Raw genomic sequence first — 22,767 nt, forward strand, 5'->3', positions numbered from 1 at the left:
CACCCCGACTCCCGGGCGCATCAAGGACAGAACCACACCTCTGTTATTGTGCTGGCGTGATTAACAGAGCAATTGTTCTTACAATGAGGTGGGGGGGGGGACAACAAACAAACAAAAAAAAAAACAGCTTTTATTCTGGGTTCTTACCAGCTCACCTAATTACTTTGGACTCGTTTGGACTCTTTATGTGTATGTTTGTATACGTTTCTACACGTCAGTGACGGGTCACATCGATTTCTCACTCAGACATATGACTGACATCTGCAATAAGCATGAATCCAACACTATGTTTATCTTAATCCAAAGTCTAAAATATCAGCCATGACAGCGTTTTACTGCATGAACATTTGCTTCAAAAGCTTCATCTGTAGAAAGGCACAGGGGCTTAGTGGAGCGCACGTTTGCCTTGCACCTGTGGGGTCGGGGGTTCGAATCCTGCCTTGGCTCTGCGTGCACAGAGCTTGCATGTTCTCCCCGTGCTTCGGGGGTTTCCTCCCATGATCCTTGAACTGTAACTTGTTTTGTAGGTGTTCCACAACATTAAATGTAACCACAAACGGATAAAAAGCATGTCATTATTTAATAAATAAATCACCGTGGTATACTGTGGTATGTCGCTGCAGTGTAAGAGGAGTTAAACACATCCTAATGTGCTGTTATTGGAAAATAATCGACTTCAGGATGGTACCAGTAACTCCGCTTCATCACACCCACCCATCATTGATTATTTTCCGATAACGGCACATTCAGAAGTGTTTTATTTCTTTCTACACTACCAATTCTCCGTTCCTGCATACTGATCATCATAATCCTAATTATAATTCATTAGTGTAATATGCTGATGTATCGTCGGGACGGTCTTTTTGGGACTAAGATCGTCAAATTCCATCCTGCACTGAACACCAAGAATGGAGTGAGTGTTTATTCCCACTCCTGAACGTCATGGAGCCCTTTTAAAGTCGGAGAAGCAAGAGCTCATCCATATTCATCCACTGGAATCGTGGAGCATGGCATATGGCGGTTTCTCCCATACGAGAAAGACACATTCAAAATTGGATTTAACAATCCGATTCCCTCTTGACCTCGCCGGCTGATACGACTGCCATGCCGGAGGTGTGTGTCACACAGGCCTGGGTTTGATACAATCACTCCTAGGTGCTCGTGCCTCACCGAGAGTCAGGCCCTGCCTGTAGGTGAGCTCTGTTTCCCAAAAGCTTTCCAGCGTCAGAATGATTGTTATATGGTTGAGCGAGGTTTCTGATACTCTTGCTGGTGATTGTTGTTCTGTGGAGTTTTCGAGAAACTCGAGCAGGATCTGGAGTCACTCAACGCTTTATGATGACAAACAAGAAGTTTAGGCTGTATTAGAAAGTTGAATTCTCCCTTCTGATTGGTCAGGAGGTGTTTCCCTACAACAGCAGCTCGGGTAAGAGTGCCGGCTGCGAATCACAGGTTTTTATTATTGTTTCTATGGTAACACATTCTTCCTCAGAGACTTGTACGATGGCCGTTCGACACGATTGAAATCTAATAATAAATGGATTATGTTTCTAATCTACGAAGAAGAATTTGCGTCGTTTTCTGAAGGGAGATGTTTAATCGAGCATTTTTTGGAAGGAGTCTCCAGTGTCAGTGCTTTGTAACAGTCAGTATGTTTTATGACACGGGAAAGACAGAGGATTTTATGCTGTTATTGGAAACTGTTGAATTCCTTAAGACACAAAGTATCCAGCTACGTCAAAGTAAACGCTGAATCATCCGAGAAAAAAAAAAAAAACATCGTGAAATATCCATAACGTTTGGGTGAAAGTGCCGATGATTGCTCTGTGTTTTCGTCTTGGAGGATTTGACTCTAATGTCGAAGCTATCTCTTGTCAGTGTCTGGCCTCATTTAGCCGAATCAAACCAGACATGTTTTTGATGCTTTTATTTTGCAGATTAAATCCATTTTTAAGCATCGCAATCCGCACCGACTGAAAGCACGTAGACGCTTGTCAAATGAGGGACTTGTGGTGTCTTTTGAAAATGGACAATGGTCTGCACTTCTATATAGCGCTTGTTTTAACCTTAGCGGTTCTACAAAGCGCTTTACACTGTGTTTCATTCACCCATTCGCACACACACACACACACACACACCAATGGTAGCAGAGCTGCCATGCAAGGCGCTAACTTGCCATCGGGAGCAACTTGGGGTTCAGCGTCTTGCCCAAGAACACTTCGGCATGTGGAGTCACGTGGGCCGGGAATCGAACCGCCAACCCTATGATTAGCAGACGACCCGCTCTACCACCTGATCCACAGCCGCCAAAATTGCAGATTATTAAGTCGAGCTCACTAGATCAACAAGTCAACACGTGTAGGCACTACTTTCTTTGTAAAATCACCACACCAGGATGCTATTCTCACCAGACCATCTGCACTACTGCTTGTGATGGTACAAATTTCTAATTTTCTTATTTTATTGCCAGATCCATGGTTTTGCTTCTATATATATATAAAAAAAAAAAACAACAATTAAAATTATCATAAAGTAATCAACCTGCCGATAGAACAAGACTTGAAATTAGCAACGATACATCGCATCATGTTCATATTTCATATATTTGGTTTATTGTAATATCAAAATCGGGAAATACTAGATAAGTTTGAGTCTGCTGAAGATATTTTCACCCACTCTGTGGTGGAATCAGTTAACACACCTTCTTTAAACATGGCCTGGGAACAAGATAACTCAGGTAGAGAAATGAAGTCTACCCAGAATGCAAGTAAAGTCAAATATAAAGAGATTGCAGAAGGAAGGAGGATAGGCATAGCTGACCCAAACATGTCGATAACAAGAATGGAATTAGTATTAACAGGTCAATGTTAATGTACAGTGTTTCTCCTACACTTCTGCTGAGCAGGTTAGTGTGTGTGTGTGTGTGTGTGTGTATGTATGTGCTAGCGCTGATTAAGAGCTGTGTATCTCCCAGTTGGCTCGGGCCGAACACCGGGGACTGTGGTATCACTGCTGACAGATCACTCTGTTAATTGCTAATTGTGTCCCTCATTAGGTGCGGAGGGTGACAGGTGTTGTTAGAGTGTTGCGAGGGATTTTTTTTTTCTCCTCTCTCTCTCTTTCTCTCTCTCTCACACTCTCTCGTGATTTGCACTTGCTCCCCTGAGCCGCTTCCCCGATCGAAAACGCTAATGGCTCCCGGGAGATATCCCATCAGCCCCATGGCGCGGCACGACGAGATTTCGACTTTTGATACTGTGTCGCAGCCGAGTCCCTCATGAACGGGACCTGCTTTCTCCAGCTTCTGTTTGTTGTTGTTATTGTTGTTGTTGTTGTTTTTAAAGGTGCTGATTCAGCTCATCGAACAGATTCATCGAACTTGATGTAATATGGAAAAAATGGCCCCCTTGTCAGCTTAACTAGGGTGTGACTCTGCCATCATCCTCTGCGAAACCCTTTCATGCTCAGCGTCCACACTTACGTAGATTCGATTTGTTTTTAGGAAATAAAGGAGTCTTTCTCTCTAGAATATCTGTCATTCTCGGTGCATAATGTTTCCGGTATATCTTTACAGACTTACATAAAGTCTCATAAATAAATAAAAAGTGCCAGACTCCAATGAATGCTTTAGCATATTTGTTGATTTATTTATTTATTTGTTTGTTTGTTTGTTTACCAGAGATCTTTCTTTCATCTCACATCAGAGGTGTTGGAAGATATTTCTTTTTTAATTACATGTATAATATTTGATTCTTTTTTGATATGACATGGACAACCCATATACTGCTTATTATAAGTGATCATTTGAAAAAAATTGATACGAAATATACATAATATTTAAAACATCTAAAGAATCTGGATCTGTTTTAAATCACTTATGCATGCAAGGGTTAAACGGCTGTGAGAAATGAAGCAGTGAATTATGGGTAGAGGTGATCAGGCCACTCTTCCTAAAAATTCTGAAAATTATTAAAGAAATACCCAGGACCTTAGTATTTTAAGGGTCTATCGTTCATTGATTCTTCATTCATTCAATTACTAGTGTATCCAAAAAAAAAAAAAAAAAAAAAACTTCTCCAAAAAGACTTTGCTGGAAGTCGTATGAGTTTTAAAAACCATTTAAAGAGTTAAAGTAATATAATAAAAAGGCCTCAAGACAAAGACAGAGTGCTGTCCAAAAATAAAGCCAAGTACTATAATGATAACGGATCTTGTTCAAGTTAAGATATTTCGTTTAGTAAATTTCTCACCAGCTAATTGAATGATGTCTTTACTCTCAACTCGACAATTACGGTCTTGTTAACGCTAAGAGGGGAAAAAAGAAGAAAAAAAAAAAAAAAAAAGAGAGGGCGGTGTTTAAATGATTGTTTATAGCTGCTTTAACAGAAGTGATAACAGGAAGTTGTTTTGCTTCCGTTCCACAACATTAAATGTAACTATAAACTGAGGGGAAAAAAAAAATGCGTTTTGTACTTTAAGTAATAAACTATTATCATGAAGGAGAGTAAAACACTTCGGAACAGGGTGTTATTGGAAAACTATGAGGTAGTGACCGTCACGCCGCTTCATCACGTCATCCTGTTGTTGATTATTTTCTTATTTTCACAAACGCATTGTGTTTTATTCCTTACATGGACCATGCAGAGGTGTTACAGAAATAACTGAACAATAGAAATAATCATTAGGGATTTTTTGTGTGAGAAATGAATGCGGTTAAAGTATTCAACAGGAAGGCACTGGCTCGATCATCAGGAGATCCAGAGCTCAAATCCCAACAAAAAACATCCATCTATGACCGGGAGTCCAAGAGAGATCTCCGGGTGGGAGGGGCATATTTTCTCTTCCCTGTCACTAGCCAATCACAGACATCTGTGAGCTCATGCATGAGGAAGACGCCAAAAAAGCGCTTTCCTATAAGTACTTTGCCGCAGCAAGAGCAAGATTCCAAAAAAAAAAAAAAAAGTGCTTGGGTGGTTTTATGTGTCTTGGAAGAAGCACGTGTTAGAATTAACCCTCTGTGGTTAGTAGCTTTATAAAAAAAAAATGAATAAAAATGAAGCGTGAAGAATATTCGAGAAGCCTGAATGTAAAGAGAGGAAGTGACATCATGGATCGCTAGATATGGATTTAAAGTTGAACTCTAACCGGAAGTACGATTCCTTTTTTCCATGCACATATTATTTGAATTGTTTTTGACCGACGCGTTCAAGTAAATGTATTACTACAGGAGTAGATTTACTGTTGCTGCAAAAAACTCTCAGCGCCTCCCGGTGAGACTTTTGCTGGGTCCCTTCGCATGGAGGTCATGCATTAATAGAAATAATAAGTGATGTGATGATTGTTTGCATTATTAATAATTATTGCTGTGTGTCAGGCGTGCTGTGTCCCTGTGTTGCCTCTCTGAATGCTCCTCTCTGGTGTGCAGTGTTGTCACAGGCTACTAATTACAGCCATCAACTACGGATGCCTTTCTGCCCTGCAGCACTGCGCTCTCTCTCTCTCTCTCTTTCTCTCACGCACTCACTCGCACTCTCTCTCTCTCTCTCTCTGTGGACATTAGCTCATCTTGACTCTCAGTATTAATGCAGGTATTAGTTTTCCACCCCAGCTGCTGTCTGGAGGTTCTGAATGGTGTACAGGGGCCTCAGGGTTTTTGTGCACAACTAAGGGGAGAAAAGTGTGTGTGTGTGTGTGTGTGTGTGTGTGTGGAAGGGTTCAAATTCTAATAATAACACCTCTTGACACAGGTTCACTAATGAACCGGTCTCTCCAGAGAGGGTGAGACTCTCAGCAGCGTATTTTCTCATGGGAGTGTAAAAGTGCACATAGAGTACCCCACTGGGAGTTTTATAATTCTGAGAATAAAAGGCAATTAAACAACTTAGACATGCGGATTTGTTTGTAAGCGCCATTGTGAGTCAAAGGGCAACATTTTTGAGAACCAGGAACACTGAATACATTCATATTAATATGCACTCACCATCGACTTTCATAGTAAGACCTGTGCACCTGCTCACTGATGGAGTTATCCAACCAGCCAATCATGTGACCAGCCAACCAGCATGATGCATCGAGTCATGCGGATACAGGTCAAGAGCTTCAGGTAACGTTCACATCAGACATCAGAATGAAGAAAAAGCGCGATTTTGATCGTGGTTGGTAACAGATGGGCTGGGTTGAGTATTTCAGAAACCGCTGATATCCTGGGGTTTGGTTCGAGCTGCCAGGGAATATATAATAACTCAAATAATCACTCTTTACAAATGTAGTGAGCAGAAAAGCATCTCAGTATGCATGAAACATTGAATCTTGAGATGGATGGGCTATAACAGCAGAAGACCATACTGGGTTCCAATCCTGTCAGCCAAGAACAGGAATCTCAGGCTAACATGGGCACCCAAACTGGACAGATGAAGATCACCATGGTCTTTTTCTAGTCTTCAACTGTCCAGTTTGAGTGAGTCTGTGCTCATGCTAACCTCAGATTCCTGTTCTTGGCTGACAGGAGTGGAACCTGAGCTGGTCTTCTCATGTTGTAGCCCAGCTACTTCAAGGTTTAATGTATTGTGCATTCGGAGATGTTTCCTTGCACACCATGGCTGTAAAGAGTGCTCATTTGAGTTACTACAGACTTCCTGTCAGCTCAGACCAGTCTGGTCCATTCTCCTCTGCGCTCGCTCGCTCTCTCTCTCTCTCTCTCTCTCTCTCTCTCTCTCTCGCGCTCTCTCTGTCTCTTCAACAAGATGTTTCATTAACTGACCACTAACTGAACCGGTGTTAAAAAAGTTGGATTGATGGTAAACCGAGTTAAATTTTAGTCTTTGAAGAATTCCGCCTCGGGCTCGAGAGCCGCTGTTAAAGGTGACTAGCAAAGTCCTGGAGAAAAATTAGCTAGATAACGTTCACTAATATCACTAGTTAACCGTACAGCCAAACACTGCAAGCTGTGCTGAGATTTCAAAAATGTCAAAGATCCCAAAACTTATTGTAGCAGTGCTGCTAATCTGTACATCTGCAACTAGCATAACATTAACATGCTCTCATAAAACTAGCATCACACAACTAGCATTTCACACAACTGGCCTTTCACACAACTAGCATTTCACACAACTGGCCTTTCACACAACTGGCATTTCACACAACTAACATAACACAACTAGCATTTCACACAACTAGCATAACACAACTAGCATAACACAACTAGCATAGCACAACTAGCATTTCACACAACTAGCATTTCACACAACTAGCATTTCACACAACTAGCATAACACAACTAACATTTCACACAACTAGCATTTCACACAACTGGCATTTCACACAACTGGCCTTTCACACAACTAGCATTTCACACAACTAGCATTTCACATAACTAGCATTTCACACAACTTGCATTTCACACAACTAGCATTTCACACAACTGGCATTTCACACAACTAGCATTTCACACAACTGGCATTTCACACAACTGGCCTTTCACACAACTAGCATTACACAACTAGCATTTCACACAACTAGCATTTCACACAACTAGCATAACACAACTAGCATAACACAACTAGCATAACACAACTAACATTTCACATAACTAGCATCACACAACTAGCATTTCACACAACTGGCCTTTCACACAACTAGCATTTCACACAACTAGCATTTCACATAACTAGCATCACACAACTGGCCTTTCACACAACTGGCCTTTCACACAACTGGCCTTTCACACAACTAGCATCACACAACTAGCATCACACAACTAGCATAACATACCTGGACTTTCACACAACTAGCATTTCACACAACTTGCATTTCACACAACTAGCATTTCACACAACTAGCATTTCACACAACTAGCATAACACAACTAACATAACACATCTAGCATTTCACACAACTGGCCTTTCACACAACTAGCATCATATGTAGCATTATGGCTTTTTCCATCCCATACTCTAGGCAAAATTCCTGCAAATAGTCCTTTGTTGGTTTCCTTCATCAGGGGTTCTTATCCTGGGTCAAAGACTGTCCAGTTCAGGATTTAATAGAAACAATAATAGCAGATCTCATGATTGATTCGAGGCACATTATGTAAGCAAGTTGATTATTTTCCTAGAACAACCCATCCCACAGTATTTTATTCCTTTTATACCTCAGCAACATATTTTCAAAGCTAATATTTTTTTACTAACCGATATAATTAAAAAAAAAAAAAAAAAAAAAATCAATCTATACCTGCATTCATTGCTGTTGAACATCCGCGAAACAAGTTAGTTCCTCTTCTCACGTTACGTTACAGCCGCCAAAAACAGTCGCTCCGTCTCGTTCCATTTTCCGTTCTGTTTAAATGAATAAAACAAACAAAAAATAAAAAGCAATGTCATAGAGAAACCAGAAAGTGTAAACTCCTCTGTCCTGAAGCTGTCAGAAGTGCAAAGTTACAGCTTTACCTCTGACTGTTACAAAGCGCCGACACTGGAGACTCCTTCCATAAATGCTACAGAAACACTTTTCTCCTAACAGAAAACGTCACCGTATGTGGAGCATTCGCCATGCAAGTCCTTCTGTAATTTGTTACTATAGAAACAATAAAATATCAGCAGGGCCTTCATATAAACCTGTGAAATAATCCTCGTCTTAGAAGCAGAACTACTGTCCGAGCTGACGACCAATCAGAATTGAAATTTGACCAGCTCTGTGCAGACTTTTGGACCCTGCTGCGTGTCCAGATCTCCAGTGTCTCTGCTGATCCCCGTAAGACAGACGTAGAAAGACGTACCTCGCTACGTGTGCGTGTCTCCAGGCGTTCTGCGTCACGTGTCGAGACACGTCACAACCTTCAAATCCTACCTTTGTGTGTATGTGTATTTTCATCCATCTAAGGAGTACACAAAGGCAGTGTGTGTAAAAGAACGAGTGTCACTTTGATCTTCTGGACTAATTACCCGTCATAATCGGAAGGGCAATTAGGCCTATTAATCCTCAGATCGCACACAGAGGTGTTTTGAAGATGGAATGACACATTAGCTGATGGTGGGAGACGGCAGTGGGCCTCCTGCGCACTTCTCATCTGTCCAGTCTAATGTGGTGCTCTGACGTTTATTACACTGCTGTTAATTGGAAATCTGATGTAGTGCTATCTACATTTTGGCCAACGTGTGGGTTAAACACAAGCTTATCAAGTTTGCCCTTATAGCCAGGAAGTTACACCTGAGTGACATGCGCTGTTGACATGACGGCACGTGGGGCTGCGGCTTCCTTTCGGCAGTCGCGTACGAGTGCTCCAGTACTGCAGGTGGCGCTGTAGAAATTTCATGACAATTCGAGTCCGTCCATCTTGGGCGTGCTTCATTTGCTACGACCGATCACAGACTTGTTCACGTACATAAGGTTCACGTGCACTTACAACAAATGTAGTCTGTAGTCGCAAAATCTTTTCTGTAGATATTTATCTTCAATCTTGCTTCAAATAACACTGACACGATTTCTGAATGAACAGTTCTGCAGAATAGCACGGATAGATCATCAGTGCATGGTGGTACAGTTGCTGGGTAACATTGCTGCCTCACAGGTTCCCGGTGCGATCCTGAGCTTAACGTCTGTGTGGAGTTTTACACGTTCGTCACATGTCCTTTTGGGTTTCCTCTGGGTACTCCAGTTTCCTCCCATCTACTAAAAACATGCCAGTAGGTGGATTTGCTTGGATAGATTGCCTCTAGGTTTGAAGGTGTGTGTGAATGTGTGAGTGGTGCCTCATCTAGGGAGTATTTCCGCCTCACACCCAGGATCCTGAGATCCACCACCACCACCTGCTAGGACACTTTAGGAGGTAGGGCCTACAGGCCGAACGAGAATCAGTCGAGTTAGTATAGAAACATGATCCCAGATTTTCAAGATCGCAAGATGTCAGAAATAACGCTACAGCGTTCAGCTACACTGAATTTGTGTCCATGTTTATAGAGAACAGGAAGTCCTAAACCACATCAAGGATTTTTTTTTTTTTTTCAGCGAAAGATTTCGGATGAGTTTAGATCCATGGATGATCGAATCCTTTTCGGTTAAAGGTTTGTGGCCATGGGGGTACGGCGGCTTAGTGCTTAGCATGCTTGCCTCGGACCTCCAGGGTCGCGGGTTCGAATCCCACCTCTACCTTGTGTGCGCAGAGTTTGCATGTTCTTCACGTGCAGTCCAAAAACATGCGTTGTAGATCGATCGGCATTTCGAAATTGTGTCCTGCGATGGGTTGGCCCTGTCCAGAGTGTCCCCTACTGTGTGCCCTGGGTTCCCTGGGATAGGCTCCAGGCTCCCCCGTGACCCTGTGGAACATGGATGGATGGATTTTTGGACAAAGGTTGAGAGGACCAAGCCTCCTGAACACTAACGCTTTCCCGACATCAAGCCCAGCACTGTTAACACACGCCATATTAACGGCTTCACGAGGAAATAAAAAAGCAGCAGTTAGCTTGTTCTTTGACAGCTACGTGATTTACCCAAACTTGTCCTTTCTGTTTCGTCAGCATGCTCCGCTTTCATTATGTCAGTCATAATAAACATTAATAATAAACATTAACTCTCCCTCTCGTTGCGAGGCCGCCCACGTGTACATCTTTCTCATTCTCTGTCTATGACGTGCGCCGCTTCTCTCCTGGCAAACTCTATTTAGACAACCTGGTAAACATGCCCGTCTTCATTCATTATTCTCTTCCTCATCATGATCAAGCCTCTCAATTTAATGAGGCAAATAGATATTTCTGCAGTGATTGTCTCCCTCCAAGTATTAAGAATATTAAATGGACACATCTGTTTTTAATTAGGAGCTAAAGTCACCCCGGCGCTGCCTTCCATTTTAATGGACTTTCTGAGCGTGTTTATTTATTTATTTCTTTATTTATTTACTCTTCCAGGGATGTTCTCCGGCTCGAGGTGAACAGCAGCGTGGCTGCGGCTCGGGATAAACAACATCGCGTCGAATCTCGTCGACGCAACCGTGCCGGATGGTTACTCGATTTCCCACCACTGCTCACGCCTTCGCTGTTACGATGGCCGAAAGGTAAGGTCGAAGGTTACTTTAAGGATGGAAATAGCGTTAAAAAAAAAAAAACAAAAACAAGCAAACGTCCAAACATTGCTTAGCGAGAAAGGTAATCGACATGCTTAGGAGGCAAAAACACGGGCAGGCGTGGCAGCTCGGGGAAGTCGCAGAAAGGTTACTCTGTGAAGCGTGCTTTTGCAAACGTGGCATATGTAGAGGAGAGGAGAGCGGATCAGGGTGGAGGGATGCGTCTCCCTCTCTCTCTATGGGGTAGAGAGAGAGAGAGAGAGAGAGTTAACACCAGAATTATTGGCACCCTTCAACAGAATAAATAAAATAGGTACACCGCATTGTTTTTCTTTGAACACATTTTTTAAGCTTCATAAGTAGTCCAAATTACTTTATGGCCATAAATTTGTGGACACCTGACAACCGATTTAGTTCCCCTTTGTGGTTATGATGATCTCCACTTTTCAGGGAAGGCTTCCCACTAGAGTTTGAACTGTGGCTGTGGGGATTTGTGCTCATTGTGTACAGTGGAAAGGATATAAAGGAAGTCAGATATGAACCTGGAAGTGACAGTTTTACAATTCCTCCATTTCGTTCTAAAAGGGTGCGGTTTTCTTTGGATAGTTTAGGCTCCTTAGCTTCTTAAAAGGGTTCTACCTGGCATCTAAATGTGTTCCCACAGTCAGTCAGTCTCAGGAACCCTTTAGGGTTTTATTTATTATATATATAATTATGATAGAGGGAGGGTGAGAGAGGAAGAGAGAGTTAGTGAATGAGAGACAGATAGAGAGTGAGTGTACTGGGAGAACAGACAGGTGTCAGACTCGTCTCTCTGTGGACCACAGAGATAATTAGACACAAACACTTAGGAGGGGCGCTGTGGAAACACACACACACACACACACACACACACACACACACACACACACACCAACACTCACACTTTCTCTGAGCTCCATCTGCCATCTAGTGGAGCAGAAAAGGGCTTGATCATCAAACGTGTGATTATCTTCTGCTGCCTGAGTTTTCCACAAACACTTCAGGCAAAAATAAAATTGAAATCAACAGTCGTTCTCTGGCTTGCTCTGGAGCAGGGGCGTCTAATCCTACTCCTGGAGGGCCACTGGCCTGCACGGTTAACTCCTAACCCCAATTAAATCTGAAACGGCTAATCAAGGTCTTGCTAGGCATACTAGAAACTTCCAGGCAGGTATGGAGGCAAGTTGAAGCTAAACTCTGCAGGACAGTGGCCCTCCAAGACCGAGTGTGGACACCCCTGCTCTAGAATCATGGTTGTGCCATAGTCCATATACAGTACTATGGTTCCATATATATGACGATCATTGCGAAGGTGAATGATGGCACTGATAGTGAATACCGTAACTCGAATAACCACTCGTTACAACCGTGGCAAGCAGAAAAGCATCTCAGAACACACAACACTGCAAACCTTGAGGTGGATGGGCAAGGAACAGGAACCTGAGGCTTCAATGGGCTCTGAACTGAAAGGGTTGAACGCTCCTTAGAGACGGTTGCAGTTCCCTCAGACACCACCAGAGTGCGCTGTAAGATCGTTTAAAAAATTCAGCCGTGTCATTTCAGAGCAGATTGATCAAGTGTTTATCATTTATTTATGTAACAGCACTCAATTATTACTGGCTGAAAGCAGTAGGGATGATTACATATAAGTCATAGAGATGTCAATTATCTATACATTTAAATAACAATCAGTTCAAAATGTATTTATCTCAGCTAATTTGTCTAAATAAAGTATCTTATATAATGTATTTTTTTGTTTTAAACATTGAGCTTGCACTTCAACACAATGACAAACATTCTGTCATATTTGTCATATCTAAAAGAGATTATATTTTTTTTTAAAAAAAGAAAATTACATAATGCAGGAATACCTGAATAATTTCATTCGTTTGTCTTTCGGAGGCCACAGTCAGTGTGGTGTGTTTGACTGGTTGATGTCGACGTAGTGGGCGAAAGGTTTTCCACAGGCTTTATCTTAATCCCTCTGTCAGGCCTGAAGAACATCTTTATACACTAATATTATAGACGAAAATTTTAGAAGTAGCTTTAGTTTGTCCAGTTTTCATAAGACAAATATGATTTACAACACTGTGGCAGCAGAATATAGCAACTGCTGGACTGGTATGCCTGAGATTGGATTGGGGAGGGGGGCGGGGAGGGGATTTGGCATGCTATAATTAGGCTAATGCAAAAAAATAAAAATAAAAAAATAAATACATGCTTTGCTACAGTGGGTTTTACTTCTACATTGTGTAGGCTGGACACCACACACACACTCTCTCTGACTACATGCGTGTGTCTCAAGAACGAGGGGACTGAAAATGGGTTCGTACTTCCTTCGATCCTCTTCCGAGTAGTTCAAGAATGCCATTGTCCAAGAGTTCAAGACCAGGACTAGCTGAGATGGAGTCAAGACCGAGTCTTAAGGGGGTCAAATGCAAGCACGACTGAGTCAAGATCAAGACAGAATACCATCAAATCCTGTTTGACGCCAAGCCTTTACTTCAACTAGTTGGCTTCATTTGTGCATTACGCCAATGACCGGGCTGATTTCTAAAGGAAGGAATTGCTTCTCGTCAAAGAAACCTCAAGGTCAATACCAAGACCTTATTTAGCAATAAGTCCAAGTCAGTACAGAAAGCATCGACAGTCCTACAGCTCTACTTCCGAGAATCGACTCATTGTTGACTTGTATTGAGAATTTTTTATTTATTTTTTTTGCAAAGCTTCACTTGAATAGGTTCCAATTAAATATATATATATTTTTTAAATAAATGCTCCATTTTGAGTCTTTATTAGTCCACAGGTGAATGTTAAATTAGAAAACACTTTGGCTGAACAGCTTTTAGTTCTGGTATGAAAATCATTTTTACACCACAACACTCTTTCCAGTTCTAGTTCGAATCGGCTAACTAACTAACTAACTAGCTAGCTAACTAGCTCTCCGAGAAAAGGTTTAAGTGGCGATGTCGAAGTTGTTTGCCTTCGTTATAGCTTCGGAGACAGAAAATCAAGAAAGTTTGTCTGAGGCTCGACTGTATGGAGCCACCGTTAAAGTGGGTCACATCACGTACTGGTGAACATCCCGAAGATACATCCCGTTACATTGCGTCATTGGATTCAAATCTCTTTCGGATTTTGCTCATTAACAAGACACGCTTTTCTCCGTCGCTTTGTCCTCCATTTTGTTTTTTCTTGCTTCCCAGCTGACAAAAAAAAAAAAGGGTCACCAGGACGTCTCATAAATGGCGTCTATGAACATCCATGTGTAACGTCCCCCAGACTTCCTAGGTACGTTCAAGGGGACGTTCACAGGACGTCCAGCGGCCGTTCGGGACGCTCAGGGGACTTTCGCTGAAATGAACACATTCGGTAGTGTTAGGATTCGATATCCTCAGACGTCCTCGGAACGTCCGCTCACCAGCGAACGTTATAAACCCGGACCTAAGTGGACGTTCGTAATGTCCGGGGGACGTCCCCTGTTTGCTGGGTCGCCCCATGAACCTCCAAACTTGGCTGGAAAAAAATAAATACATACATCCATTAAAAAAAAAAAAAAAAAAAACTTGACTGTGCTTTTCTGAAAACTTTTTCAGCGCTCCTCAGAGACCGAAAAACCCGCAGGAGGCAGTGCTTTTTGAAAACGCCTCCATTCGCCCACCTTGCAACTGCTTCCTGTAGGATTACATGTACAACTGGCAGTTGAGAAAAAAACTCAAAGTGTGAAAGCAGCATTTGTGGTTCTAAAATGAAACCCGCCCTAACCCTTTTTTGTTCTGCCACGTAATCAGTACATGTTAGTACATCTTTAAACCAGGAGCGCCACGTGTAGCCTATAGACGTAAGATTTAGGCCTCATCTTCATAGGTCTTGTGGTCACTGACGAACACAAGCCAGTGGAGCCCAGTACGCTCGTGCCTGAGCGGTGACTCAGAGCTGATTTTCAAGAAACAGAGGGTTGACCCTTCGCGCGTAAACATTTACTGCTCTCGCCTCCCTCTCGTGGGAAGTGTTCTCAAGCTGTAGGCAAACACAAGCATCACGATTCCCCCACAGCATTCACTTTCGCTCTTTCACAGAGGTGCAAATTAGAGTTTAACGAGGCGGGATGAAGGAGGCGTAGATTGACAATGTGTTGGAGAAGTACGAGTCCACTACCAGTCTGTTATCAAATACAATAGAAATAAACGGATTCGCTTAATTTCCCGTTAGCGGTAAATATTTAATTCGAACCCCAACACTGTACGCTCGTAACACGCTGTTAATCGTAAGATAACGCCTAATACACACTCTGACACATTAGTGAAGAAGATTGTACTCTTGCTTGAAGCCGTTTTCTCACTTAGCGTGTGACTTATTGTTATTTATTTATTTTTCAAAAGTGCTCTCTAGAACGTCTTTAGTGCAGATATGGAGAAAAGAAAAAAAAAGCAACTTTTCTGAAAAGCCGAGAGCTCTGAAAACAGCGGTGGCCATCTTGCTGCCTCTTCTCATTCAATTACACGTACAATGTGTGCAGGCGGTTGGGTGGAAAAAGGGGCAAAGTGGAAAACACTACTTACGGCTTCCACTCAGACATCTTTCTAATGGGGAAACACTCTTTAGTGGAATTCTACAGAGACATAGACCCTTTAAGGGACGACGGAAAAACCTACATTTTCTAACTGTGCTGTTCTACCAGACGTTGGAAAGACTACAAACAAAACTGCTCATCAATGCTCGAGATGTGCCCAAAATGTACCCGATCCCTGTTTGTGTAATCTCCGTAACATCCTTCCTCATTCAAACGATTCGCCAATGACTCTGCTTGAGCAAAAGCCAAACGCCATGATTGTGTCGATCCATGAGAGAGAGAGAGAGAGAGAGAGAGAAAAAAAACCCAAAAAGAAAGTCATTTTATGTTGACGTTTCATTTCGCTACAGCAGATCAGTGAAAGAACCTTTCGAACCTCACTCCCAGCACTCGAAGGTAGAGATACGTTCAGAATCGAAACGCCGCACCGGTTTAACAAGTGCATCCAGTGAGTTCCGGCCTCGTTCGGGGCGGACCAAAATGGCAGCAGATGGAAGCAAACAGAGCTCTGTTGTGCAGTAGAATGTTTGCAGCGTCCTCCTAAAATGAAGACCATACTGCTGACTGATTTCAAACAAGTGGGCATTGTGTTATTGACTAAGAAATCCTGTTAGTTCTTCCCTGACTCAGTGTAAACATCCTCCTTTGTACAATCCCAGGACTGTCGTTTTCAAAGACGAACGGCCCTGAGGGTCAATCTGAAGTCACAAAGTCAACGAGTTTGTTAGTTTTGGCTGGTTTTCCTGTAGCTAATTGGTTTAAACTGTTTGTGATTGTTTTTAACGTGATGCAATGAAGCTGGCATCAGGACCCCGGACCTATCGGGGTATACGTCGATCGGACGCCCCTCGATATCTCATTCTGCTTCTTTCACATCATGACTTTCTGACCACCCCTGGGAAGATGGTTTTGCGTCAGCACATGCTGTAATTAGATCCTAGGTCGGGAATGGGTATTTCCAATTCTGGTGAACCAACACGCATGTTTTTGGGTGTTCCCAGCTTTGATAGCTCTGTCGAATACTAACGAGTCAAGCTTGGTGCTCGGAGAGGGAAAACACGGAAGAATGCGGTGCTGCAGGCATCTCGATTCCCGTACCAGATTGTTCTCGGCTGGTGGGGTCACAAGTTGAAGTTTGAGACAGAGCCGATACATGACGACTCGATGGACAGATGTGGTTTTTTTTTTTGCGCAGACGTCTTTCAAGTCAAGAGATTTGCGCTACATTAAACCTTTTATGGAATCACTAGCCTAAGCAAAGGTTCTGTTATGTTTGAAGGAAACCAGGCAAACACTCGAGGCACTTCTCTGCCATTTTTTGTGCTGAACTGTGAGGCAAAGAAGTTGCTGTTCAAATGGCTTTTTTTTGTGTGTGTATAAGAATGAAAATGGATAAATAAATAAATAAATAAATAAATAAATAAATACCCCCATTAGCCGGTGAACAGTGTCTACGTGTAGGCATTTACGGAGGCTATTTGGCCATCAGAGACAGAGACAGAGACAGCGTGACTAAGAGAGGTCAGTTTGGCAGCAAGCTCAGTGTGAAATACTCCTTTATATATAAAATTTTTTTAAAAAGACAGCTAACGTGTTTGACTCCGGGGCTCTAAACTGTAAACATGGAGATTTGAACGACGTGTTACAGCGGCTCCTCTTCAATCAAAGCGGACAGGAAAAGTCACGGCGAAAGCCACGATGATAATCGAGAGCCAGCGAGGGCGGACTACGGGGGGGGAAGAGAGCAGCACACTCTAAAAGGGGGCAGGCTGTGATTTGTGGAACTTGAGGGCTGATTGGAACGGAGCCTGGGTTGACGATGGAATCAAAACCATCAGCGAGAGAATCAAAAGGTCCCAGAATTGGACGTGAAAGAGCGCCGTGTGAACTCTACGGCTCTCCTTCACACTATAAAATGAATGTGTTGTGAGGAGTAGATCGATATTGGCTTGTCTACTCCGGCCCAGCTTGTGATTTTATGTGCTTTGACTTGACTGATCTCGTCGGCGTAGGCCCGTAAGCACACACACACACAGTGTTTTATAATCCGCAGCACATCAGTGCGAATATTCAGGATCAGGCATGAAACAAACTGATGTATTCAGTCATGCCAGCAGCTATACACTTCCAGCTACATGCACATACACGTGAAAACTCAGACCAAGGCTTTTGGCAGGCCTACAACCTGGCACCCTTTTTGTTTGGATAAGATTTCACATTGCCATCAAGTTGTTGGACGGTTCTGTTAATGTTCCGCTCGCTCGACCGTGTTGATCCAACGCAGAGTCCAAACCTGCAGTCAGGAACTTGCTAATGGAGTCCACTCTAAAACAAATCTGACAACTAGCCGGCTACAAGAGTTCCTCACAGTCATCTTTAGAAGCTTTAGAGTCTTACTTTGTAATAACATTTACAAAGGAAAAGACCCATTTATAACCAAGAAAGCACAAAGAAAAAAAAAAAAAAAAATACTATTGGGCAATTCTGGACGTCTTCTCTCTGTCTAAAGGCAATGTTGCTAATAATGGATGAAAGCTAGCAGGCTTGACTGCCTGGTTACCAGTAAAACAGGCTTGAGCTAATGCCTATTTTTAGTTCCTATTCATTCCTAGATGTACATTTTGGCTGGAATTCAGTTTGATTTCTTAGCTTACCTGCTAATTTATACGCCCGTGAAACGTTAAATATTTATTACATTTAGTCATGAGGTAGTTGTAGAGATTTAGTGTTGACACGTCGCTTCAAATGCTTGTCAGATGACTAGTATGGACATGAATACATTTCATCAATAAATATGAAATCATCAGTCTTGAAAACATGAAATAAAGGACTCTGTCATTTTCAGTTGCTGAAGCATTCAAGACGTTTTATTTAGACTTGACCTCTGGGACGTCCAGAAATGTCCTTAAGTTGATGGTGGGTTCCAGACATCAAAGTTGATGAGGCGATGAAAGCAACAGTCACCTGCCAAAAATTTCAAAGTGGACCTACCGTTTTTTTTTTTCTTGTTTTTTTTTTTCTTCCAATCACTGTAACAAGCTCTGAAAGGGTCAAAATTCTCAGAGATACACCAGTACTCGGCAATTGTCGAGCCACACATGATTTTATGGAGATGCTAGTGATCCTGATCCTTTCTGCTCTCCGGACCTGCCCGATCCGTTCGGACGCCTTTCCTCTAGATGGAGCTCTCATCAACTCCAATTCCACATGGACGTTCTCGCTGTGGTTGCTGGGACTACGGTTGCCGCGATGGCCTTGGGACTCTGCAATTACAACATGCAGTTTTGCACTCACGTCTCCTTTAGTGAACAGTGGACTAGTTCAACAGACAGACTTCATGTTAAGGAAAACTGGTTACTGGACTACTGGATTGTCCATCTCAGTGGCTTGTCTAGCTCTACTCTCACTCAGTAGCACACAAAGGCTCAGGACAGGACACAGCGCAGTGTGATTCCATTCAGAGTGACATCAAGCCAAATCCAGACATCCTCAGGCATTTTCCCCACTGCTTGTCGTGAACAGCACTGCGGTCAAAAGCAGCGTGTTTGTCCTGCCAGATCTGCTCTGATCCGGTGTGACGGCTGTACATCTCTCAGATCTTGCTCTGTCTCGCTTTCACCTGGCTGACAGAGAACTCTCCGAGACTTTCACTGCGCCTATTATTTATGACGACGGTTTTGCAAGCTCACAAGTACGTGCCAAGCGTTATTCAGCTAATTGCCTCAAGGTTAAGCCAGGTGGCATGTGCGTACAGCGTTTCTCAAGGTGTCATCACTGAGTCCTTAATAACATCAAAAACGCTGACAGAAGAACTAACAGTTCGGTTGGTTTTTTTTTCTTTCCTCGTGTTTTTTCCCCTCTGCTCCTCATCTCTCTAGCCGGTAATGACATTTTTACACCGCAGCCTGTTAACGTTTGATTTATATTCATACTTCATTTTTGGAAAGTATTATTCCATAGATCAGACCTTTTTTTTTATTTTTTATAAACACACACTGTCTACATTGCTAAGAGTACTCTGCGCTGAAAGTTACATTAAAAGGGACGCCATCTCTGATTTATTGAACCTTGACAGGTACTAAATAAAAATTCAAAAAAAAAAAAAAAAATAGGCATTTACTTTTCGCACTCAAGGCTTATCTTTCCCTTCTTGTAGTATGCTTATTTTATCGAAGTGCATACACAAAAGCCATGCGTGTTTCCTAGTTTACAATGCATGTAGTCACAAGTTCAGTAGACATGTGCTGCACGATGGGATTCCAGACAGAAAGGTCTGTATCTCAGAGAGCTTTCACGCATGCAGAGTTTAGTCAGTTTGAATGAAACCCCGCTGTGCGGTTTTTTCTGCAGGTGAGAAAGCGGAAATAACAGTCAGGTGTGGAACAAAACAACCGGTCCGAGAGCGTCTGAGCGAGGTGACCGTGACTGCAGTGAGAAAGTGATTCGAGTGCAGAATGAGTCAACTCAACTGCAGGAAGTGACTCAAACACGCAGCGTTATTTGTAGACGTGGGCTGATAAACCGAGGGTTCAAGGTACAAATTGAGCCAAAGAACGGAGCTGTAGAGCTGCAGACATGACATTTGTTCTGGATATATGGACTAACAAACAAACAAACAAACAAACAAACAACTCTAGCTGTGATGCACAAAATGGTTTCAAATACTTACTTCTATAATGACGTTTATTCAGCACCGGATCCGTATTCTCTGTCCAACATAACGCCAATTTTCGAAGGTTTGTTTGCCGTCTTTTCCAGTCGCTGTATTCCTGACCAATAAAATAAGAGTTTTAAAATGCGATGTACACACAGCTCAGCCAATCGAATTATATGCAGTGCGAAACCAAACCAAACCAGACGGCGAACGGAGGAGAAGTATGACGTTTACGCCGGTCGACTAAAAGTCTCATGGAAAACACGCTAATTCACACGCGGTCCGGTTCATTCATTCGTGCCAAAAGAATCAAGCTTTACGCTTCATCCAGCTCCAGACATTATTTGCTCTTGGGTTTTAAAATGATAGTTGCTGCATTCTGTGGACACGAGTCTAAGTTCAATAAAGAGTCTTCAGTACAAGTGAACGGAAAATAGGCGAACAGAGCAAACCTTTTAGCTACATCGCTAACCCAAGAAGGAAAAAAAAAAAAAAAAAAAAAAAAAAGAGTCAACAATTAGTTCAGTTTGTGTAACGACACTGAAAAACAACAAACGTGAAACCGTCCTTTCCGTGAACCTGAAGGGTTTTACTGTTAGACACATGATTTGAAGAGTAACACACAGGCGAGATGTATTTATTTCAACACGATTTATTTCAGCGCTTTCAGGAGTTCACGGGGTAAAAACAAAACTGCTATTCTGTTTCGAAACTAACCCGCTTCCCCGTTGGTATAAATGGTTGAACTACAGTTCAAAAGACACTGACGTTTACAGCACTGAAACGTAGCAAACAACACTGTTTCCCGTTTCTTGACGTTCTGGTAAGATGATGGAAATTGGGATGGGAGATCGGGCTGAAAAGTCCGGCGAGATGAGCCGGGGACGAACACCGGAGAAGGCGACAGACTTTTAACGGGCTGGCGCTAGGCAGGCTTAGCTTAGGCAAAACACATGGAAATGATGTTTCCCCTCTAGCAAACCACTAGGCAAATCTTTCCCAGAAACCGTCACTGTAATCATAACTGTAATGGTGACTAGGAGTTAACCATGTACCTGTAACACACATTTCCTCAGCTGGTCGTGTCTGAAGGTATCACGCGTTTCATCAAATCACCCGTAAGTGGCATACATTTCTTCTTTCTGCTCATCTTTCACACAAATAAAATATTCTCTTTAAAACAGCTTAACAAAATAAATCTCCTCCCTTAAATTGGTGCACATTGCAAAAAAAAGGTAACAGATCTCCATATTATATTATATTATATATATATATATATATATATATATATACTGTTTTGGCAGACAGAACATGAATTAGTTTGTTATTGTAAACAGCTCGACTCATTCGTTCTCGTGTTCTCTCTTTCGAATCGTTCTCAGCTCTAGTTTCAGCTCCTCTAAATCCGTTAGATTTGTGCTTATAGGCGGTCCCGGAGCGAGGCTCCTTAAGTGCACGTCTGAGTTCAACACTGCAGTGAATCACGACACTGTGCCAGCACACTAGCAAGGCGATCAGCAGGCTCTGGAAATAAAAGTAGTCCTGTTAGACTACCCTGAGTTGGGTGGAGGATTGAGGTTTTGGGGTTTGGCTGGGGGAAAGGGGAAAGGGGGTTGGGGGGGCAGGATTTGGCGAGGTTTGTTGAGGCACTTCGGCCCAACGGGTATGGAATGACGCTGGAAAAAGTGTAGAAGAGACACAGAACAGCCTGGCTTCCTCTTTATCCCTAGATCACTTTACTGTTCCTCTGTAATGGCACAGTTTCAGCAGGACTTCGGCAAGCTCGACGAGCCCTTAGTTCTCCTCGTCATCGCTGACGTCGTCCTCTCCCGACGCCCTCTCTGGAATGGCTCCCAGGCTGCGGTGGGATTTGGACTCGGAGCTGGACAACGTTGCCCCTTTGGCTAGGTTGCAGGTGAGTGCGGCGTAATGCACCTGCTTCAGGTTCTCCAGCACTTCGGCCCGTGCGTGCTTCAGCAGGTCAGCCTGACCCTGGAGAGACAGAATCGTATGAAGAAATCTGAGAAGCATGGAAAGTCAACCGTACACAGCGTCACGGAAAGCAGGAATTGTCATTTGGTATAATTATTAATGATTCTTCTGATAAAAAACTAATTAAAAAAAAACAAAAAAAACCCCCCAAATAGATAGAAAATGACTCTTTAATTGTTCTATTATGATACTAGCGAGACTGTCATAATGACATTTTATGTTACGTATCCCTAGGGCAACAGAATGCAGTTTGCAGACGAATACGTGTAATTCAATAAGAAATGAGCAAAAATACATCAAGGCTAAACTTTAGGTACATTAAGTTCTGGAACTGTCGAAGGAATAGATTTTTTTTTTTTTTCTCTAACATCCATCCAATCTAACAAGACAGTGTAGCACTTACACTCTTAGACTGACTCTGCGAAGCTGACAGATTTCACCGACGATCAACCTGAAAGTCCTCGCTCGCTC

At 42.6% G+C, this 22,767-nt stretch overlaps 1 protein-coding gene across 4 annotated transcripts in view; it reads right to left on the reverse strand.

Moving 5' to 3' along the window:
* Positions 1-16,916: 16,916 nt before the first annotated feature.
* The window catches only part of LOC128600042 (inactive phospholipase C-like protein 2), a 53,802-nt gene continuing 47,951 nt past the window's right edge, over positions 16,917-22,767 (reverse strand). For all 4 annotated transcript variants that reach the window (XM_053612167.1, XM_053612170.1, XM_053612168.1 and 1 more), the window contains one exon: positions 16,917-22,296. In XM_053612167.1, the coding sequence (XP_053468142.1) occupies positions 22,099-22,296 (198 nt within the window). In that variant the 3' untranslated portion in view covers positions 16,917-22,098. The remainder of the gene's footprint in view (positions 22,297-22,767) is intronic.

The sequence above is a fragment of the Ictalurus furcatus genome, chromosome 23 (assembly GCF_023375685.1).
Source record: "Ictalurus furcatus strain D&B chromosome 23, Billie_1.0, whole genome shotgun sequence".
Lineage (NCBI taxonomy): Eukaryota > Metazoa > Chordata > Actinopteri > Siluriformes > Ictaluridae > Ictalurus > Ictalurus furcatus.